Raw genomic sequence first — 22,832 nt, forward strand, 5'->3', positions numbered from 1 at the left:
AAATGTTTACTGAGAGTAAAGAAGAAAACTTTTAAATGCATTTAATTGCAATATTCTTTAACAATACTGAAATCTTTACAAATGACTTTTTATTAATTATTCTAAATTTAAACCTGATGAGAAGAAGCACGCGTCGAAATACGATACTCCAGAAAAAATTATAAAACTAATAATAGACAAAAATATATAATATATACAAAATGAATAAATGAATGCATCATTTTCTACAGATATATAAAGTATATAATTTAAAAGCTTTATTATATAACAAAAAAACACATTACTTGTTATTACTTGCACTCTGTAGTACTTTATATCAAATTGTTTTTTAAATCGTTAAGAATGTTTTAGCTAAACACAGAAAGAAAAAATTATCAAAATTAAAAAAAAAACATTTTTTACATTTATACTTATTTAGAAAATCAAATAAATAGATCTAGATTATAAAAAGAATTAAAGTCTTAAAAAATAAAATTAATTTAAAAATTGATTATTTAAAATTAAATTTATTTAAATTTAATTTTTAAATTAAAATTATTTAAGAATTAAACAGTATCGACAATTTTATGGTGACTCCCTTCTGACTCTTGAATCAATTGCAAACAAAAAATGAAAAATGCACACACATACATATATGTATATACATTTAATAAATATATGTAGATATACATACATACAATATAAAATAATAAACGGCAATGATCATATTCTGCTACAATGTTTCGTAAATAACTTTTAAACTTTTAAGTGAATCTAAATGAATAAATTTTACAAATGTTTATTAGAATTTTGTTAATACGTGTACAAATTTTTATTTTGTGATAACGCGATTTTTTATAAAGAAATCAATACTAATTTTAAATTTGAATAATTTTATTAATTTTAATAAATCAATACTACTTTAAATTTAAATAATTTCCAAATCGTATTAAAAAAAACCGTGCTCAAGTTTTACATAGATATTCAGAAGAAATAGAAAAGTCTACGAAGTTTTTATGCTTTTATCAATATTTTGACATATGATTAATATATCCTTAGAGAAAGAGAGAGAGAGAGGTCCGCAGTTTTAAAATTTACCTTAACCAGAATTTTAAAAAATCTTTCATTTTATTTATCTGAAAGATGTGTATTAAAATAAGTTGTAGAGAATCGAGCTTGAGAGAGGATCCAATTTTTTATTTAACAAAAGTTTTTATCTTTTACCTTTATCTTAAATTCTTGCGGACTTGTCATCACGATAGTATCGGATGTGTTCACCCTTCAGGAAACTTGCATCCTTATTTCTTATAGACGATCAATCATAAAAAACCGTTTTCCGTTTCGCTTCCGATTCCACGGAGTATTGTTCGGGAGGTATAAGTTATCCCAGTTGCTTTTTATCATTTAAGAATCATCCATCTCGCGTGGAAACACAAACAACTCTGATCTTCGTGCTATTCGCTTTATTTTTTTAGACCACCCTCTTCTTACGGCCGCCACCATCTGCATGCATGCCGACTTTATGTCGCTCGGCGACCGAACACAAACGACACTCCGCAATGTTGGACGGGTGTAAACCACCCTGTGCACCCTGTATCCTTCCTTCTTTCCGATACAATTTCAGGCAACGTAATGCTATACGAAGAGAGAAAATGTTTTTCTCTCTTTCTTAATTTATTTAATTTCGAAATTTGTTACATAAAAGAATTTAGAAATTGTTTATAACATCTTAAACAAAGTAATCACAAATTTGTTACAACACTTACATATTGGATGGATGCACAATCTGGAAGAAAGAGGATTTTATATATGCATAATTATTAAAAAAATAAAAATATAAAGTGTCATAAAATTTTTAAAAAATCTTCTAAAAATTATATAAAATATTCGCTCCCTTTCAATTTGTTATCACATGAATAATTTTATATCCACCGATTTGAAAATTACTGATAAGACTATGTTATCATATAATATCCTTGATGTTTTAAAACTGTCATTCGTACACCACCAAAATAACTGCATTAATGCATCGGGATAAAAATGCGGAGCGATCGGTTTTGTCCAACAAAAGTCTGACGTATTGCTCGAGAAAATACTTCGGGGAAGAAGAAAAGGAAAAAAAAGAAGAGGAACCAGCGCTATTCTTGTGTCCAGGTGTGAGCTTGTAACGCCAGTGTAAATATACAACACTTACGCCATTCCGACGAAGGCTCTTCGAAAACTATTAACGTATCTTCCCCCCTACCCCGCATTCCCCGCCGCACTTTTGTGTTTCGACTCATTTCTCGCCTACTTGGTACGTGTTTTGATCTCTAGAAACTATAAACCTTCCGCTTTATTAACGATCAGGATCCCTGACGTTGAAATAGCATTATCTCGACCGGGATCGAGAACAACATCAATCGTAAGCTAATATATCGAATGGCAATCCTTCAAAATTATTTCGGTCCGGATCTCATCACAACGCTACTCATACATGCATACATGAAATGGTCTTTCATTTCGTAAACAGTCGATATGATAATGGAACATCTTTCTAAGAATATCCGTGGAATATACATATCCTAAAAATAATTTAATAAAACACATTCTAATTAAAAAAGATATGTATGACAAGTATTATAAAAAAAAATGCGCATTTTTTTTTCTTATCGGTATATGTAAGTTGAGCGAAAAAAACTGTGTATTATTTGAGATAAGAATTTGCATGATTATTGTCCAACTTTTATTTCAGCTTCTAAACGAAATATCTATGAAATATGTACTGCAATATTATATTATTTTTATGGAATGTTCTACAATAATTTCGTGTCAATTGGGATCAAGATCGAGTGAGAAAATGATTTCTAATGAGTTTTAGCGCGAACATGCATCGCGTGCATTATAGATGATTCGTATTCTTTGAGACACAGACACACATTCATGACTTCTGTACAGAAGCTTCATGTTCTCGTGAATCGAGTCGACTTGTTTATCATGATCAGAAGCTGAAAAGTCGAGTTGTTCGCTTAAGAGTAAATGAATGAGAGAGAGAGAGAGAGAGAGAGACAGATAGATAGAGAGAGAAAGAAAGAGAGAGAGAGAGAGTGGGGGTGCCACTTCATTAGGCAATAACGTATCACGCTCATCATGATAGCAGATGAAATTTTTTATTCTCTCAAGTCTCAAGATAAATGGTACATAATGGACCATATAAAAAAAATATGTATTTCTTTCATTTGTTACATCCTTTTAATTGGACTGTCCAATTGTAAAAAATTATTAATGTGAGATAATGAATTATCTTAATTGGAACAAAAATAAATAAAAATCTTTTAAAGTTATTACATATTCTCTTATCGGGATGTACCTGATGTCCATTTAAGCAGTTATCATCAAGCTTCTAATTGCGATAATTATAATTTTGCTGATTACAAGACGATGATTCGGTCTATTTTATTACTTGCGACGAATATATATATTACGCTTCAATCTATAAAAAATTAGCAAAATAAATTTGTACGCTTTCTTGGATTAAGAATAAATAATGATAAGCAGTTGTGATAGCGTCAGCATGTTACAGACAACGCGTACTGATATGATGTATGCATAAACGCGTATATTCATTCGCGCAGACAATTTAATTATCATTTTTCCAGATAAATAATCCAATATTTTTCAAAGCCAGAGAATCGCACTGTCTTAGACGACGATTAATTTTAATATTAAATAATTTGGAAATACTATGTATTTGTGCCTCGCAAAAAATAGCAATTGTCACGTCTTGTCTTCGAATCTGTAGAACTTGAAAAAATATTTTCCAATTATCAAAACTAAATAACTCAGACTTCCAATGCGATACTCGCTATGTACTTGATAATTTTTGTGTTAATGCGTAGGTAGGTCCACGTTTTCACGTGGACACGTCAGGTGCGAGTCAAGATGCGACTAAAAAATGAAGACGCACCCTTGCTTAAGAAATTCGGAGGCTTACGATGGGGACCAACGTGAGTCGTTTTTTTAACGATAGCGTAGGTCGAACCGACAAGACGCGATGATGAACCGAGTAAAATCTCGCGTAAATCCCTGCATCCGTACGCACGCACACGCATACGCACGCATAGCACATATACATGTGCTCTGCTGTTTCGTAGCAAAGCGAGGGAGTCTCGAAGAGGCGGTCTTCAGTTTCGGTTAAGCATTCATCGAAGAGAGAATACATCTCACACTCCGTCTCCTGTCTCCACCTACGTCGTCTCAAGTCACCCCGAGTGCGCACGAGGTTTCGGCTTCCGGCTTAAAGTTTTAACGCCCACTCACAGTGGTCCCTCAGCAACGTGCTCAAAGGACTTCCGTTCTCCAAAGAATATGAACCATCGTCATTTCGGGGACGACCTCGACCAGGATTACGGAGAAGATCGGCGATGGAAATCCGAGAAGTCTGATGAAATCCTTGATTTAATAGATTGAAATAAAACTAAAGGATAACGAAAATGCGGAGGTCGTTCGACATCCTATTACGTGTCACGTGATAGTGCGTATAATGTGAGGTGACATGAGTGTTTTATCGTGACAATCGTCCATGATGATAAAACCGAAGAACATTTGTGAAAAAATCAAAAGTTTAATGGCGTTCGTAGGGGCGGTTGTACCAAGGACCTCTCTCGTCGAAGTAATACCGATGCAATTAGCGTGTCAATGGTAATTGACACCTCGTAGCAAAGGAGAGAGAACGGCAAACGAGTGCAGAGAATTATTTTTCTCCGACCGGAGAGGGTGATTTTCATTTATTGTTTACCTGTACGTACAGACGCGCGATGTACACACGAAGAGTACCGAGAAAAAGAGGCCTCTCCTCTCCAGAAACAAGAACAGGTAAGATGTCATTTAACATGTAATTTATCAATTATTTTAATAATTTTATTAATAAAAAAAATTTGATTTTTTTTCAATCAAAATATTAAATTACAAGTACAGACTATTGATATCAAAGATGTAAATTATATATTGCATATATATATATATATGTATATATATAACACGGATTATATTTATGGTAATTTCTCTTATTTAGGAAAAAATGTGCATATTTATATACATATTATAAATGCAGTCCAGTGTTATGCATTTTAATGCAATTAAATTAACGCTTATAAAGATTTGAAAGTTTGATTTGACATATGTGTTTACTTGCGCTATGAATCCTGAAAGCTTCTCTTGAGAAATCTGAATACACACGGTAGTTTGTTCCTCGTCTCATTGGGTTAATAGGTTCGTGGAATAAACAAGAGTCATCTAATTTGTATCAAATTCAATTAAATCTATGACATAAACTACCAAGAATTTTAACGATAATGATCACTTCACAAATTATATGTTGTGATTAGAAGAAATCGTTAAATCGATAAAAGTAATATTGAAGTTTCGTAAAATACTTGAAACAAATAATAATTTCATTATTTCAGATAAATTTTAATCATACCATTTTTATATATGATAATTTGATACTTTATTTTAATTTTAATATTTTAAAAGGTCTGATTTTAAATATTTATGTATATTATATTAGATAACAGACTGACACATTTTTCTTTCTTTCTCTCTCTCTCTCTTTCTTCCTCTTTATCTATCTAATGATATCCTAGCAATATTCCAGGAATAACTGAATCATAATTCAATGATCAATTGTAATGATTATATCTGTAGTGACCTTTGACTTTCCTTTACACTTAAAATTCTATTTGGAATTTTAAAAAATTACTAATCTAAAATATAAATATTTTCTAATTAGATATTTTGTAACGTTTTATACATCGTAAACATGAAGATTATATAATTCACTATTAATCATTTAGCGCAATTAAAAAATTCTTTATAAATATTAGATAAATATTAATAATTTATCAATCTATCAACAAAAAATAAAAAATTGTATTTACATTAGTACTAATTTATTTATAAATGTTAGTGTATTTTTATAAATGTTATATTAATAATAAAATATATTGGTTATATTATATAGTATTAATATAACATATATAGCATATATGTAAATGTTATATTAATAATAAAAAATATATATATATATATATATATATATATATATAACTCTAAAAGTACACTAACATTTATAAATAAATTAGCGCTGACGTAAATACAATATATATTTGACTAATGTGCGTGTATGTATATATATATATATATATATATATATATATATATATATATATATATATATATATATATAACTATATACATTTTTACTATATATGTATATAATAAAAATATATGTGTATACATTTATTATATTAAAAGTAAAAAGTTATATAAAAAAATTATATATAAAAAACTGATAAAACAGAATTAACTGAACTTATCTATATTTTGTCTAACAAACAGATGGTTTTCTGGAAAGAAATCAGAAACCAACCCTGTTTTTACGTCTGTGCTATCTATAATTGGGTACTTTCGATAAGTCCGGTTTCAAAATGATAACCGCAGACGTTTACAAAACTACGTTCACAATACAAAATTTTAATACGCATTTCCAACAATGTACTTTTTTATAATAAAATTTAATTTTTAACAGTAACGTTTTTTGTTTTTTAAGAGTATTTTTATATACAATCGTAGCAGAAAGTATAGTTAAAATTCGATTAAAATATATGCTCTTCTCATATTGTTTAAATAATAAAAACTGCGCAGAATTTTATCATTTATTCATAACTAAAGTGCAGAAATATACTTCTGAATTTCTTTATTGCTTTTTCTCATTGTCAAAGAATTATTGAATTTTGTGAATTATAATGAAAAGCTTTTGGCAGTGAAATAAAACAGTAAATAATCACAAAAGTAGAAGATTTTCAATTATTTTATTAATAAATTTAATTTATTCGTATAATTTGTGTGTTGAATGATATTCAATATCTTTTGAATCATTTAGTACTTGGTCAAAATTATTTAATCAAATATTTTTTCTATATTTAAACTATACTTTTGCAAATTTTAAATTAATTATTAAGATTAACAATTGAGATTTAAATTAATTCTTATAATTCTTTTCATTTATTTTAGTCACTTGAATTTTCCACAAGTAAATTCGTTGCAAATTAAAATTCTTATAACTTTTGATTGTTTCAGTGAATTGACTTCGAGTTTTTTTTATAAATTTTTAAACATATATGAGAATCTGTAAAATTTTCATTAAATTTTCAATATTTCATGAATAGGTACTAAACATCTTTAAAGCTACGCTTATTAATTATTAAAAGAAATTACTATTAATAATTAAATATAATATTATATACATATTATTATTTAATTCAATTTCTATTAATGATTAAACGTACTTTAGAAAACAAAAACGTTATTATTATTCAAAATTATATTTTATTATATTATTGTTAACATTTATATATATACATATATATATATATATATATATATATATATATATATATGTATATATGATAAACTTTTAATATTTAATTAAAATTCACACACACTAAAAATTGTTATTTTGATAATTAAATCAGAATTTATAAATCATAAAAAATAGATTTTTATATTTGTACAATGGCACGAACAAAGTAATAAAAAATACGCTCTATATTATATAAGCTATTAGATTATTACGAAGATTAGTAGAGAAAGTGTGTAATCAAAAAGTCTAAATATATAATAAAACTTTAATTTTAATTTTATTTTTATCTTATTTCAAACTTAATTATGTAACGAAATTTTGATTTTATCAAGATATATTTAACGTAAAAAAATAATAATTTTTAATTCTTCTCAATATATTATTTCATAAGAAATAATTGAAAGAATTAAAAATTATTATTTTTGCTTCTGGTTAAAATAAAAAATCTACAATTATAGTTTCTCATGTAGTAGTTGCAAATCGTCCTGTATATATTTATTTGTATCTATATTGTTTTACGACCACCTCGCGATTTATCGCGATCTCTTTCGGCCCTTTCATGAATCGTACGTTTAGGTAGGATGAGGCGTTCGCGCAAATATAATGCCCCGATTGTAGTCTGTAGGCCTAAAGACTGGATTTGCAAATAAACGCGGTACACGTGGTTGCATTGAAATTTCCAAATTTATCATCAACTAACAATAACAGTTAAAAGATAATGTATCAGATTCAATTAGGACCGAATGTCACTACTGTCCATTGCTTTTTCTAATATTAAATCAAAAGCAATCGTAACAAGTTTAATAAACAGCTATTATTAATAAAGTATCTAGCTAATTAAATAGAATGTTTCAGAATTTTTCAGTATTAATACTCTTTTTAATTTCGCGAACTGATTATATGTTAAGTAAAATGTCACGTACCGATAATTTGATAAGTGAGTCATAAAATAAGTTAGAAAGCTTATCTCTTATAAGTTTTGTGAAATATTAAATAAATAAAATTTATCGTTCTCATAAACATCAATATTGAAATCTTAGTTTTCTTCTAACTTTCATAATTTGAAGTTTATTAATAAAAAATGTAATCAGTCCTCAAATTATAGCAACAATTGTAGCCTCCTTTAAAATTATTTCTTAAGAAAAGAATAGACAGACATTATATTAAGAAAATGGCATTAGAATTAATAACTAGACTGATTAATCGAGTTCTTACAAAAATTAGTAAATTATGATGTTGCATTATATCATAATTACTGGAAATGTGTATAAATGCGAAGCATAAACTAAAACAATTCTCTGCTAACTACTTACTACGCGATATTCATGCTATCGAGGGTCAGCCGAGAGAGCCAATAGTGGTTTTCTATGTCGCGCATTAAACGGCAAAGAGCAGAGGTCAGTAATAATGTAATAAACTCGCGTATAAATGCGAAAATCACGATGTATGTATCTGGTAGCGGCATAATTGATTGCGGTGGTAGTATCAGACTTGAAATTAACCCTCGATAAATTGCACACGAGCGATTACATCGCCGCGGAATCCCCTTCGAAAGACAACGGCCCTTCTGCCGAAATACGTAACAAGATTGACGTATCGCTTTCAGCTGATGAGGAACCACGTCTTCCTAGTTGCATCCACGTGACAATTGAGTACGGTTTATTATACATTATACCACGTGTGTATGGCGTTGCCGATCGAACGCGTCATCGATCTCGTCGAGAGAAACGAGCTCTTATATCTCATAAATATGGGAAATCTCGTAATGAAGCTACTTGTAGGCAGGCAAAGAATATACGGTGCGATAATAGGTACACATAGCGAGACTCGTTGTCGGGGAGCGCTGACCGCAGAGATAACGCTTTGACCCGTTACATGCTCCAAGAGTACCAAATGAATGCCTTCACTGTCTCTATCTTTCTGTGCCCAATCCGAATACGTAGCCCTTTTTCTTTCCCCGAGCTGCGCCCTTTACAGACCGTTTGCGATGGTCCTGCGAATCTCACGGAGGCAATCTCCGCCTTTGCCTTCCGACACGAGACCGACGAGACGGCGACAAAACTTTGCCGTCAAATTCCAATTAACCTCTGGAGACTGTATCTTTTTTTAAATGACATATTTGATTTAAACGCGACTCATAAAATCGCGAAAATGAGAGAAACGGTACAAATATCTGCAATTTTTATTTAAAAATAAAGAAGACGTATATTGCAATGTTGTTTTGTTCGGTGAAAAAATTTTATTAAATATCAGATTTTATTACAACACACGAATGATTTATTATATTTATTTAATTCATCGATTGTAGGAATACGATAGGATCAAAATTGTATTTTCTCCTCCATCGCGTGATTATTGCAATTTCCATATATTTTCCACTAGCAAAGAATAAATTATAAGTATCTAAACTTTGTTAATAAGTAAATACATACTTATATATTTTATATATATTTACAAAGTAGACTCTTTTTTTTAAAAGAACGTTTAGGTTTTCAAAAATTATATATAAAGACATTTCAATAAATAAGGCAACAAGACCTTCATGAAAAATACATGTATTTTAACTACACCTGTAATAAATCAGAATTTTCTACCGATGCACCAATCGATTCCAACAGTGAAGAAATCAGTATTAAAGCGTGCTGAATTGCGGTGTCAGTTGCATATCGCTTTCCACTCTAGTGATTCTTCAGGAGAGTAAAGAGATGAAAATCATTTGGTTTAAACTCAAGGCTGTGAGGCGGGTGGTCCAATCTTCTTGGCTCCAGGACCTTGAATGATTTCTTCGCTGTCAGATTCAATATCTGGATGCATATGGGAAATATATGTGGAAAAGTAACATGTTACAGTTATGTATGAATACATGCATATTTTCATGACAGATCTTGTTATTTTATTTATTGAAATCCCCTTGTAGATACGTCGGAAGTTGTAGAGAATAATGCAAAATAAATATAATAATTATTGCAGATTTATCTGTGAACGCATCCGATCAACAGCAGTCGGACGTAATAGCGTCGCCGATCTACGGAAGTTCCGAGATCAAGGCGTGCAAGAATCATCCGCACATCTGCGGAAAGGAAGCGGCCTGTCGCAGCTTCCCGGATAATACGTCAAAATGCGTGTGTCCTCATGACCTCTCGCCACCCACGGCGGATTTAAAATGTCCAAATCGTGTAATCGGTAAGCGATTATATTTCGTCAAAAAAAGAGCAATATTATGGGTAAAATAATGATTAACATAATGAAAACTTAAATAATTAAACAAATATAATTCATCGTCTATAACGATAAAACTAATGTCAAATTAATATTATGTACATATAACGTAAGTCAATAATTTTGTGTAGTTCCTCTAACGCCTCGTCCTATATACAACATAGTACCACCAAGTACCAACAATAGTACGAATAGTACGAACGGACTTCCGGAGGCTGAGCAGGTATCTTTATTGTTGAGTATAAGCTCAAGGTTGCATACGCAATCGTTTATGTCTACATTAATCTTGTTTAACTACTTACACATATAAGAATTATTTATATGCGACAGGTGGAAGGATTAAGATATAAGGTACCTGAAATAGTAGGAGTAGCTATAGCCTTCGTCGCGGTAATAATACTTTTATTGAGTATTGTGTATGGTGTAAGAAGACGGAGTTATAGCGTCAAATCTCAAAGAAGTTCTTTAGAAAATGTAAGTCATTTTTTAAATCTTATTAAAAGTATGTTCATCCTCAGATGTATTTTTCATATACTTTTTAGATTAAATTTTATTCTACAAATAATTATATTTTTAAGTTACATACGTTATTATTTTAAATTAAATTTTCTGACATTATTTTCTTTTACTATCTTAGCTTCTGCATTTATTATTATATGCATAATACATCTTAAAATTGATAACGCGCATTTAATAATATAATTATACTATTGTCTTGCTTTCGATGTATCTTATTAGGGGACACCGATAAATCTGAAAAAAGGATTATTATTAGCCCATAAGTATACGCCTAATCCTCAATATTTCACCTGCACTTCTCCTGGAGTTCTGATCATACAACGGGATAGTCTCACATTTTTACATGACATCGGCGAAGGATGCTTTGGAAAGGTTTACAAAGGTACAGAATTTAAACAGAAAATTCAAAATGGAAGAAAAGAATTTTAAAAAATTTATGAAAGTATTTAGTGATCCTTTTTTTTCTTTTTTCAATAATTAGAAATTTGTAACTTTACAAAATAAATACTCTCCGAATGTTAATAATATTTTTTATTTATTTATATATATGATTATATAGCTTCAATAAGTAATTAAATAATGTCAGAGATATTTCTCAGAATAAAAATTTCACAGGTGAATGGCATAATGAAAGCAAGAAAGAGATTGTCGCCATAAAGGTCTTAAAAGAAACTGCGACGCCCGAGACCGAACAAGACTTTATGCGAGAAGTAGATATTATGTCCACGTTCAGTCATACAAACATTTTGTCCCTGAAGGGAATGGTGCTTCGAGATGCCACGAATAATCCGTGGATGGTGTTTGAATATATGCCACACGGCGATCTCGCCGAACTACTACGGGCAAACTCCCCGCAACTTCGATTGTCAAAAAAACCTGGCGTGAAACCATTAACAAAGGTATCGTAATCAAAAACAAATAATCGTAATTACGAAAGTTTCATAATACGATAAAGTTCAGCATTTGACGTAAATTAATAACATGTCGCTTACAGCAATTCTGTCACATCTTACATTACGATTCGCATGCGACTTGTCATTAATCGCGCGTTTTTTATATCCGTATTATATGTGTCCATTATCGCACACATGCGACATATAAAATTTATATTATAAATTTTGTTATTGACAGAAATAATTCAAAGATAATATATCATTGTTCGTAGAATTCGCTGCATTGGATCTCGATACAAATAGCAGCTGGTATGTCTTACTTGGCGGCGCAAAGATTCGTACATCGCGATCTGGCGTGTCGAAATTGTCTGGTGGGTTTAGATTTAGTGGTGAAAATCGCTGACTTCGGCATGTCCCGAGACGTCTACACCTGCGATTATTACAAGATTGGAGGATCGCGTAAGCTACCAGTTCGCTGGATGTCACCGGAGAGCTTGATATACGGAAGATTTACTCTGGAAACTGATATCTGGAGCTACGGTGTTGTCCTCTGGGAAATTTTCTCATTCGGAAAAAACCCTTATTTCGGTTACAATAACGAAGAGGTCAGAAATGTGCTTTCAATAGTTTTCTATTAATTATATTATAGAGATTTAAACATATATTTTTACAATGCACAGGCTGTGAATCTCATATTACGAGGTATCATGCTTCTCCCGCCGGATGAATGTCCGCCTGTCATTTGCCAGATAATGCGCGACTGTTGGAAGCTAGAACCACGGGAACGAATCAAGTTTCCTGACATCCTGGATAGACTGGAGAAGGCGAAGAACGAATTGGTCCAGCAAGGATCATTGCCCAGACCGCCGCAGGGTCCTGTGACAGTTCGTACCCCGGATGTCTTGGATCCAGATGGTTACTTGCTTCCGGCTCCTGCGACTCCTCGTGAATATCTGCAAACTCTTCCACCTCTATCCGATTGATAGCATATTTATGAAAATTGTCTTTAAACAACAATTTTGCAAATGCACGCGCAAATGCGAAGCAATAAAATGCCGAAGAAATGTAAAATATGACTCGAATTCCTCGAGTGAAGTAAGAATGTGTAAATACTAATTATACATCATCAGTTTGAGAAGTTATAAATACAAAGCACGTGGTTCATTATTATTCGTTGACGGAGGTGTGATGGAACGTAGCAAAATAATATACCACGTATATTTATATAAAAATCAATGTATAAAAATAAAATTTTTATGCGATAAATTTAATTTTTCACATAGCTTTTTTACAAATTTCAAATATTGCATATTTTTTTGTAATTAAATCTACAATTCTATTTTTAAAAAAATGTCACTTTAAATTCAAATTAAAAATTATGAATATTTCAGAATTTTCGCAAAAAGAAATTAACATATTGAACAAGTTTTAAAGTATAATAGTATAAATAAATGGTTATCCCATTCGGTAAGAATCATCGTAATAATGATTGTTATTAATATCAACAAATGTAAATTATATCTTTTACATCAGAAGAATATGTACGAAAACTTTTGTGAATATTAAAACTTTTGAATGCGTGCACACTTACGAGATAGTATTAATGTCATTTATATATATATGTTATATAGTTATTTTATTAATATTTCTATAATAGTGTAATATTGTAATTCTGATAATTGATTTGATAAGTCTGTAGAGTAAAATGATAAATAAAACGTTAATGTGTGAGACTTATTTAATCAGGCATATCGTGTATATTGGACGCGTCATAAATGGATGCAATGAAATATGCAAAACATTTGTTATTCGAGACGTCTTATACGTAAATTTATTTTTATGAAATCTTTTTTATTACGCATTTTCAAGTTTAGAGATGCTATTTTGCGAAATCTGTAAAATATAATTACTGTAAATCATCAAACAACTTTGAAGAAATATGGATAGAAAGTATTATTTTCGTTAGTGTACAAATCATTTTTTAATCATTGTAATGTATTATAATTAATTTTTATTATAAATATAAGAAAAAAAAATTATCGCGACAATTAATATTATTTTCTTTTTTTAGATTTATTATTTTTGAAAAGAAAGAATTTTTGTAGCAAAGTGAAAAACTACAAATATATATTTTATTATTATATTAAAACATGTTTTGTAAATAATTCATAATTAGCATCATATGATTGATATGCTAATTTTTCATGATGCAAAAATAAAACAGACTACTCTGTTTTAGTAAAATTCAACTCTCAGTGAATATATATAAAATAAATTAATTCTTATAACACTGAATCAAAAGAGTACGGCTGGAATAAAATGTGCATGAAGGAACATAAGAAAGGGAATAAAAAAAAAAGCATTTGAGCTTTAAAAAAATAGGCAGCTTGGACGTGAAATGGATTGACTCTCAGCCGGCAATATTTCGCGGTTCTCCTCAATTATTGTTGCTGTGATACGTGATAATCTTTTGTTTCGAAGGTAGCTTCGAGAAGAACGAGCCAAGACGAGACGACACGGACAAGACGCGACGTTCGAAACATTCTCGATTCGATTCTCCGTATTTTCCCACCCGACAATAATAATGTTCGAAGAACATTGCGTGCTGCAGTCGATGCGATTCCCGCAGAAGCTCTGGCGAATAGTTAACGAATGCCAGACCGGGGCGATCCGGTGGAGCGAGAACGGCGATAGCGTGCTCCTCGATTACAAGAGATTCCAGATCGAGTACTTGGACGCGCGCCGGCCCATCTTCAAGACGAGCAACATCACGAGCTTCATCCGCCAGCTGAATCTTTATGGTTTTCGCAAGGTGACCTCCCACAGCCGTGATCTGATCTGCGCCTCTTACAACCCGTACGTGCACGAGTTTCTGCACGACAACTTTCGCGCCGATCGTGTCGACCTGTTGTCCAAGGTATGTCGAAAGACGAATGGAAAGAGCAAGTGCTCGCAGCACGAGATTACGAAAAGCGTGGAGAGCCCGCGATTACAGAGGACTTGCGTATCCCGCTTAAAACTGTGTCAGGTATGTGCATCTGCCGAACACGAGCTGCAACGAAAAAACTAATTTATTTTAATATGTGTAAAAAAATATCCACATGATTCTCTAAGTCAATAATCGATTAATATGATATAGGAACAATTATAATTATTTAAAATTGAGTTTTTTCAATTTTAAATGTGATTTAACTTTTTAATGAAAAACATTAATAAATATTATATAATTATTAGAATTCTTTCACTCTTAACAGTTGGCTTTGACTGAAACTCTAGAGCAAATTACTCAAGAATATCGGCAAAAATACGAAAAAAGACCGATTGTAGCAGAGAGAGAAGATAATATTACGAAAAGAATAAGAAACTCCCAAGACACGGTATAAATACTGAAATTTGACTTAATTATTTATACCATAATGTAATGTATCATTCAAAAAGTTCATTTGTTCACATTAAATTTTTTGATGAAGCTACTACAATATTAATACAATTTTATAAAATTGTTGACAACTGCAACTCATAATTATTGTATGAGTTACAATTTTTATTAATAATATATTAATAATAAAATCTATATTAATATGCTAATTTTTTATGAAAATTGAGAAGAAATCTTTTTTAATGTGCAGGAGATCTAAAAATCTTTTTTTTTACATACATATGTACAAGCTTATAGAATCTGATTTTAACTAGTGAAATTACATTCAAATGACTTATTTCATCCCATTCTGTCAGACATCATATAAGAACCTTGACATTGGTTTGAATTAGTTTCTTGACATATTTTAAAACTTTAATACATTTAATCGATATTAGTAATTATTCATGTCAGATTCTCTTTTTCCTTTTTTACTTTTAAAATGTTATAACAATGAATTATATACATATTAAATATTATGTGTTTAAATATTAAATTTTGTAAATAATTTTAGACATTAACAACCATGTATGTTTTTCAGTTCCTCTTTTGTATGAGATTGAACTCAATGGTGTTCCAAATAAAAAATCGGTCGTAGAACAAAATTCATCCAAAGGTGAAATAATGTCGTTACCTTGGCATATTGCTATGACAGATAAATGCAGTCTGCATTTTGAGCCAAACATTCATTGAAATCAGTTTTAGAAATTGCTGATTTTAATGTTTCCTCTCAATATTCATATTATTTATAATTAAGTTTCTTAATGTGATATGTATTTTCTGTTAATTTAATATAATGTGACAATATAAAACTAATTACCACACACATATACACATTAATAATATATATAAAGTTTATGTACATTATAATATAAAAAGAATTGTAAGATGTTAATGATATTGACATGTAAAACAAATAAAAAATAGCAAGATTTATCTTTATCAATATAAATACAACTTAAATAAAATTTTATTTATTTTAAGATAAATAAACTAAGCATAAAGCTTTAATTTCAAAGCATTTTATATATATATTAAATGGAATCAACAGTATCACTTTTTTTACTTGTACTAGGATCAGATTCTTGAGTCTTTCGTTTAATTTGTTCCATTTTATGTCTTTCTAAAAAACTTTTAAATGACTCCTGTTCTTTTTTTTCTTCATCTTCATCATCTTCTTTTCCATCATTTTCTGTTCCATCCTCGTCTTCACTTGATTCATTACATGCATGTTTTAGATAGATCTCAGAAGTCTCGCGACCATTGCTAACTGTTGACACTAATGGTACATCTTCTCCCATTGCTTTTTTACTAATCTTTTCTAACTGTTCCTTTTCTGTCTTTTGTCTTTGAGCTTCTCTTTCTATCTTAAGTTTTTCCCAATTTTTTCTGTAATCGCTTTAAGAGTAAAATAAACTATTATTTATTTATATTGCAAAAAAATAAAAGTTATGCAATATTTTTCAACATAGCATTCAATTGTAACAATATATAATTATCCTGAAAGCATATAAAATTTCTTACGTTTTATATTCCTGCACAGCAGCTTCAACTAGCTTGAGAAATTCGTCAATTCCAGCACCTGTTACTGCAGAAACACCACAACATTGCAGGTGACCATAAAATTCATCTAGTGCAAGTGCCATACTACGTGTTAAATTACTAATGTAACCACTTTCCATGTCAAGCGCTTCTTGAAAGGCTTCAAAATCATGCATCCAGTCAATTGCATAACTATGGTCAACAATATCAATCTAAAATAAATTAATTATGCATTAATGTTTAGCTAATAAATATTCAAATTATACAAAAATTAATATTTAGTAAAAGATATGTATATCATAATTATAATTTTACAAACCTTATTCATAACTACAATAAAAGGTAATTTAGTTTTATAAAGTATAGAACAAGCATACAACATATTGGACATGAATGTGACAGGATTAACGCTTCTCACAGTATCTACTACGTATACTATAATAGTTGGAAATTGAGATGCTAATGCTTCTGTTATGATCGAACCACTGGCTGACCATGTAAAGACCTCAATCTGTCCTGGTGTGTCCAAAACAACATAATTATGTTCTTCATTAGCTTTGTCAACAAGTTCAATGACTTGATGGAATTTTGTGGTAAAGAGATTTAAACTTGTAACTATGCCACCATTTGGACCCAATTTATATTGCTTCATTACTTCTTTATAATTCACAGTGTCTCTTATATCTGAAAAGAAAACAATTTTCTTTAAATTAAATATTATTAAATGCCAAAAGTACAAAATTCTCACTGGATCAAAAACATTATGATAAAAACAATATTGAACAAATATTGTTAAATATACTCAAATAAATACTCAAAGCGAATTGTCAAATTATTAACTAGCAAATATCTAATACACAAATATAATATTGTAATTATAATTTAAATGACAATTACCTATATTAGCAGAGTATGGAACTTCTTTACAAGCAGGATCTAAATTAACGACATACGGTTTCCCTACATCATGCAATCTAGAAACAAGTCTAGAAACAAAAGATGTTTTTCCAGCCCCAGCCATTCCAAGTACAATAATGCATGGTATCTTTTTATCTATATTTTGATTATCCGTTGTAGATGCAGTATCTGAAGCAACGTCTGTTGCTCTCTCAATATCCATTTTATCTTTTTCTTCAGACATTTCAAATCTACAAATTTTTAATCTTTTATCACATATATATTATCAAAGAGAAACCTGAGAGACTACGCTGCCGCTTTTCATACAACACGCTTCTTCTACGTCGTACGCTAGCGGCACGTGCAATGTGCAACGCTACTTGTCATATCTAACATAAACTTTATTCTGCGCATAAAGCCTCGTCTACAATGAATCGTTGGTCGTAAGAAATTTAACCAATCATATTTGATTAGTCTTCTCTAAACTCAACTGATTGGTTGAGTTTCTTACGACCAACTACCTATAAGCGGGCAAAATAGAGATCACGTGATGCGCTACTAGTATCGTATTGGCCGTTCGATGGGGATATCCTGTGCGAAACGGTCGAATTTTCTCTCCCGCTGGACAAAATATGCAAATATCAAATATATAAATCTTATGTTTTGATGAGATTGTTTTCTAACATATTACACGTCGTTGCAAGTTTCCGATAATAGCCTTCAATACAATATAATATTGTAATAAAAAGCTAAATGTCATGCAAGTTTACATTTTATTTGCTAAAGTACGAATATACGAGCGATATTAGTTGTTGCTTACAAGGTTAAAAAGAATGAAAGAAATGAGGAAGAATTGATGTTATTAGTTTTTATATATATATATATATAACACAATTTGTATTCACATAGATTCATAATACGGTAAAAAGGAAATATACACAAGATGACATCTATTATAAAACTTCATGCTGTTTCTGGGGCGATGGACGAATCACCCCCTTGTTACATATTACAAGTTGATGAATTAAGAATATTGTTGGATTGTGGATGGGATGAAAATTTTGATCAAGATTTCATAAAAGAATTGAAAAGGTAATTTCTTAAAATGAAATCTGTGTGTTACTGTAATAAAATATATAACAATTATATTTCCAGGCATGTCAATCAAATAGATGCGGTATTACTTTCATATCCAGATCCATTACATTTAGGTGCTTTACCATATCTGGTAGGTAAATGTGGCCTGAATTGTCCCATATATGCCACCATACCTGTCTACAAAATGGGTCAAATGTTTATGTACGATATGTATCAGGTATATAACTTTAACAAAAGTATAAAAATTTTCAATTTCAAGTTATAAAGTAAAAATATTATGTTTACATTGTAGTCCCGTCATAATATGGAAGATTTTGACTTATTTACTCTGGATGATGTTGATGCTGCATTTGATAAAATTGTACAGCTGAAATACAATCAAAGTATATCAATGAAAGGTAAAGGCTATGGTGTTACGCTGACACCTTTGCCAGCAGGACACATGATTGGTGGAACAATTTGGAAAATTGTGAAAGTTGGAGAAGAAGATATAATATATGCTGTTGATTTCAATCATAAAAAGGAACGTCACTTAAATGGTTGTGAATTGGAAAGATTGCAAAGACCATCATTATTGATAACAGATGCATTCAATGCTACATATCAGCAAGCTAGACGAAGGACAAGAGATGAGAAGTTGATGAGTAAATTTCATAATTTTTATTTTCTGAAATTAAAATACTGATAAGTAAAAGACATTTTAACAATCTATTTATATTTTTGTTTAGCTAATATCCTGCAAACATTGAGAGGTGGCGGCAATGTACTAGTCAGTGTAGATACTGCTGGCCGTGTATTAGAATTGGCACATATGTTAGATCAACTGTGGCGCAATAAGGAATCAGGATTACTTGCCTACTCATTAGCTCTTCTTAATAACGTGAGCTATAATGTTGTAGAATTTGCAAAATCACAAATTGAATGGATGAGTGATAAATTAATGAGGAGTTTTGAAGGTGCACGTAACAATCCATTTCAATTTAAACATTTGCAACTTTGTCACAGTATGGCTGAACTAAATCAAGTTCCAAGTCCAAAGGTGAGAGAATCAAAATTATACAACTCGTATTTATACATATACAGGGTGAATATTTAAAGGTATTACAAATTAATATTTCTGAAACTGAACGAGATATGAAATTCGTTGTTCAGCAATTGTGATATCAAAACAAACATCTGACACCAAACAGTTACTAGAAAATAAGAATTTCATATCTCGTTCAGTTTCAAAAATATTAGTCTGTAATACCTTTAGTGGTTCATTCTGTATACACGCACATGTACGCACGCACGCACGCAGGCACACTTGTAAATAATTTATTTAAAAAATTAATTATAAATGTTATATTTAGGTGGTTCTTGCAAGCACTCCAGACATGGAGTGTGGATTCTCCCGAGAACTATTTCTTCAATGGTGCACTAATCCACAAAACAGCATTATATTAACAAGTAGAACATCTCCTGGTACGCTTGCTAGAGATTTAGTAGAAAAAGGAGGAAATCGAAACATTACTCTGGAAGTAAGAAGACGAGTAAAACTTGAAGGTATGGAGCTGGAAGAATATCAAAGAAGAGAAAAGCTAAAGCAAGAGCAAATGAAACAAGAACAAATGTATGTATACATCTACCTATCTCATTCAGTTATATTTACATTTTACTTGATTGCATTTTGAATGTATTTGTAATGTATTTTATTAGGGAAACTGCAGACGTGAGTTCCGAATCAGAAGACGAAATAGAAGTTGGTGGTGCGAGGGGAAAACATGATTTACTCGTGAAGCAAGAAAGTAAACCTGGTTTCTTTAAACAAAGTAAAAAGCAATATCCCATGTTTCCATTTGTAGAGGAGAAGATTAAAGTAGACGAATACGGAGAAATTATAAAGTAAGAATATTTCTCTATGTCACAAAGACATATATTTACTTAATATATAAAATTAGCCAAATTTTTTAAGTAGTGACATCTTACATTTAATCTCAAAACACTTTCTGCATATATCTGTGTGTGCAACATTATTAAAATATTAAAAATGAAAAATTGAAATTATTTTGCATGTACTTATATTTTAACAGTAATTAATAAACACAATTTATTATTATTTATTATTATAATTTGAATAAATATACTTAATGATATGTGTTTTATGGAAATCTCTGTTTCTTACTATATTTATTATTACAGACCAGAAGATTATAAGATAGCAGAGACAGCACCTGAAGTAGAAGAAAATAAAGAAAACGTAGAAATGAAGCAAGAAGAAGCCAGTCATCATCCAGAAATAGCTGCAGACATTCCAACAAAATGTGTACAAGTTTCGCGTACGATGACTGTTAATGCGTCAGTAACTTATATAGACTTCGAAGGCAGATCAGACGGAGAGTCCCTGCAAAAGATTTTAGCGCAGCTAAGACCGAGGAGAGTAGTCTTAGTCAGAGGTTCGCCTAAAGACACAGAGATTTTAGCACAGCAGGCGCAAAGTGCCGGTGCAAGAGTATTTATACCAGGCAGAGGAGAAACGCTGGATGCCACAACAGAAACACACATTTATCAAGTAATACAATAAGAATATGAATCATTTTTAGAAAGTGACATTAAATAGCGTAATAAATTATTTTTTATCATCTTTTTTTAGATTTTTTCGTTTGGTTTTTTTATTTCAATTAGACGTAAAAAATCAGAGTTTGTCATACAAAATACATTTTTGTTTTTGTAGGTACGTTTGACCGATGCGTTAGTCAGTGGACTGAATTTCTCAAAGGGTAAGGGTGATTCCGAAGTAGCGTGGATAGATGCAATGATAACGGCGCGTGATCAAATTTGTCGGGACGCTGTTGCCGATACCGAATCCGAAAATGCGATCAATGAAAGTGACAGAATATTGACTTTGGAACCCTTGCCATTGAACGAAGTGAGATATAGACTGCAAATAAAAAGATATATAGATTAAGATATAGAAAAGAATACTCCTTATTTAAATTACAATATTTGCTTTTTCACAGGTTCCAGGTCATCAAACAACGTTCATCAATGAATTAAAACTATCTGATTTTAAACAAGTCTTAAATAAGAGCAATATTCCATCAGAATTTAGTGGAGGAGTGTTGTGGTGTTGCAATAATACTATCGCTGTTCGAAGGGTTTGTTTCAAAATGTTATTATAATAATAGATTTATTAGCACGTTCTTTTTTTTGTACTTTTCAATACGTTAGATGCACAACTCTCATATGTGTATGTAATGTGTATATATATATATATATATATAAATAACTTTATATTTTATTTTAGCATGAAGCTGGGAAAGTAATATTGGAAGGCTGCATATCTGAAGACTATTATAAAGTACGGGAATTATTGTACGAACAATATGCAATTGTATAGATATTCTTATTGAATGTATGTATACATATAAGGAAAGACTGTATTTGTAATATATAAATGCTTGGAAAAATCAACATTCATTACATTATATAGAAAGAGTTACTGGACAATAAATCTTTTGGATGAAGTCACACTTAAAGATGCAAAAGTTATTCTTACATATATAATATATAAAGATTACTCTTATCTCTCTTTTTTACTATGTGAACAACTGAAATACACTCAGGAATGCTTTAACATATAAACTTACTAGTGTCAAGGCATATTCAGCCAATGCTTTGGATCTTAATTATTTTATATATTTAAAAAAAAAAAATATATATATATAGTCAAAGCATTTTTCAGTAACGAGATTGGCCAATTTAAAATAAGACCCTTTGATTGGTCAATCGTGCTGATTACTCTTAGACATGAGTGGTTGTGTCAAAGTGTCCAACCGCACTGTATTCAAATGACCGTAGCATGTGCGAACGAAAGAGAACGCAG

At 30.6% G+C, this 22,832-nt stretch overlaps 4 protein-coding genes across 7 annotated transcripts; 3 read left to right on the top strand and 1 right to left on the bottom strand.

The window, feature by feature from the left end:
* The first annotated feature begins 4,127 nt into the window (after nt 1–4,127).
* Nucleotides 4,128–13,375, top strand: LOC140664005 (high affinity nerve growth factor receptor). The gene is made up of 8 exons (XM_072888664.1): nt 4,128–4,833; nt 10,352–10,564; nt 10,732–10,823; nt 10,931–11,074; nt 11,339–11,501; nt 11,735–12,018; nt 12,285–12,617; nt 12,693–13,375. The coding sequence occupies exons 1-8, from the start codon at nt 4,776–4,778 to the stop codon at nt 12,993–12,995; spliced, it is 1,590 nt and encodes a 529-aa protein (XP_072744765.1). The 5' UTR covers nt 4,128–4,775; the 3' UTR covers nt 12,996–13,375.
* A 1,062-nt stretch (nt 13,376–14,437) lies between these two features.
* On the top strand, nt 14,438–16,257 carry LOC140663996 (uncharacterized). Its single transcript, XM_072888637.1, has 3 exons — nt 14,438–15,040; nt 15,267–15,385; nt 15,961–16,257. The coding sequence occupies exons 1-3, from the start codon at nt 14,597–14,599 to the stop codon at nt 16,121–16,123; spliced, it is 726 nt and encodes a 241-aa protein (XP_072744738.1). The 5' UTR covers nt 14,438–14,596; the 3' UTR covers nt 16,124–16,257.
* Nucleotides 16,258–16,436: 179 nt separating this feature from the next.
* Nucleotides 16,437–18,249, bottom strand: LOC140663995 (GPN-loop GTPase 1). Its single transcript, XM_072888636.1, has 4 exons — nt 17,870–18,249; nt 17,292–17,656; nt 16,955–17,184; nt 16,437–16,828 (listed from the first exon to the last, which is right to left on the bottom strand). The coding sequence occupies exons 1-4, from the start codon at nt 18,111–18,113 to the stop codon at nt 16,465–16,467; spliced, it is 1,203 nt and encodes a 400-aa protein (XP_072744737.1). The 5' UTR covers nt 18,114–18,249; the 3' UTR covers nt 16,437–16,464.
* Nucleotides 18,250–18,488: 239 nt separating this feature from the next.
* Cpsf2 (cleavage and polyadenylation specificity factor subunit 2) lies at nt 18,489–22,485 on the top strand. 4 transcript variants are annotated; one of them, XM_072889033.1, is made up of 11 exons: nt 18,489–18,629; nt 18,779–18,961; nt 19,025–19,184; nt 19,260–19,611; nt 19,696–20,006; nt 20,320–20,579; nt 20,666–20,851; nt 21,149–21,518; nt 21,681–21,875; nt 21,967–22,104; nt 22,254–22,485. In XM_072889033.1, exons 2-11 carry the CDS (start codon nt 18,813–18,815, stop codon nt 22,344–22,346), a joined length of 2,214 nt encoding a protein of 737 aa, XP_072745134.1. In that variant the 5' UTR covers nt 18,489–18,629; nt 18,779–18,812; the 3' UTR covers nt 22,347–22,485. The 4 variants fall into 4 exon arrangements, with proteins under 4 accessions (XP_072745134.1, XP_072745132.1, XP_072745133.1 ...); XM_072889031.1 differs by having other exon boundaries at nt 18,493–18,692; XM_072889032.1 differs by having other exon boundaries at nt 18,493–18,654.
* Nucleotides 22,486–22,832: the final 347 nt, after the last annotated feature.

This window comes from Anoplolepis gracilipes, chromosome 3 (assembly GCF_047496725.1).
Source record: "Anoplolepis gracilipes chromosome 3, ASM4749672v1, whole genome shotgun sequence".
NCBI classification, from domain to species: Eukaryota; Metazoa; Arthropoda; class Insecta; order Hymenoptera; family Formicidae; genus Anoplolepis; species Anoplolepis gracilipes.

Coding starts and splice junctions, on each gene's coding strand:
- LOC140664005 (XM_072888664.1), top strand. CDS start 4,776: ATGTACACACGAAGAGTACCGAGAAAAAGAGGCCTCTCCTCTCCAGAA. Junction 10,824..10,930: donor GACTTCCGGAGGCTGAGCAG/GTATCTTTATTG, acceptor TATATGCGACAG/GTGGAAGGATTAAGATATAA. Junction 12,618..12,692: donor TCGGTTACAATAACGAAGAG/GTCAGAAATGTG, acceptor TACAATGCACAG/GCTGTGAATCTCATATTACG.
- LOC140663996 (XM_072888637.1), top strand. CDS start 14,597: ATGTTCGAAGAACATTGCGTGCTGCAGTCGATGCGATTCCCGCAGAAG. Junction 15,041..15,266: donor CCCGCTTAAAACTGTGTCAG/GTATGTGCATCT, acceptor CACTCTTAACAG/TTGGCTTTGACTGAAACTCT. Junction 15,386..15,960: donor AGAATAAGAAACTCCCAAGA/CACGGTATAAAT, acceptor TAACAACCATGT/ATGTTTTTCAGTTCCTCTTT.
- LOC140663995 (XM_072888636.1), bottom strand. CDS start 18,113: ATGTCTGAAGAAAAAGATAAAATGGATATTGAGAGAGCAACAGACGTT. Junction 17,185..17,291: donor TTATTGTAGTTATGAATAAG/GTTTGTAAAATT, acceptor AATTTATTTTAG/ATTGATATTGTTGACCATAG. Junction 16,829..16,954: donor GCTGTGCAGGAATATAAAAC/GTAAGAAATTTT, acceptor TTACTCTTAAAG/CGATTACAGAAAAAATTGGG.
- Cpsf2 (XM_072889033.1), top strand. CDS start 18,813: ATGACATCTATTATAAAACTTCATGCTGTTTCTGGGGCGATGGACGAA. Junction 20,007..20,319: donor ATCAAGTTCCAAGTCCAAAG/GTGAGAGAATCA, acceptor TGTTATATTTAG/GTGGTTCTTGCAAGCACTCC. Junction 21,876..21,966: donor AACCCTTGCCATTGAACGAA/GTGAGATATAGA, acceptor GCTTTTTCACAG/GTTCCAGGTCATCAAACAAC.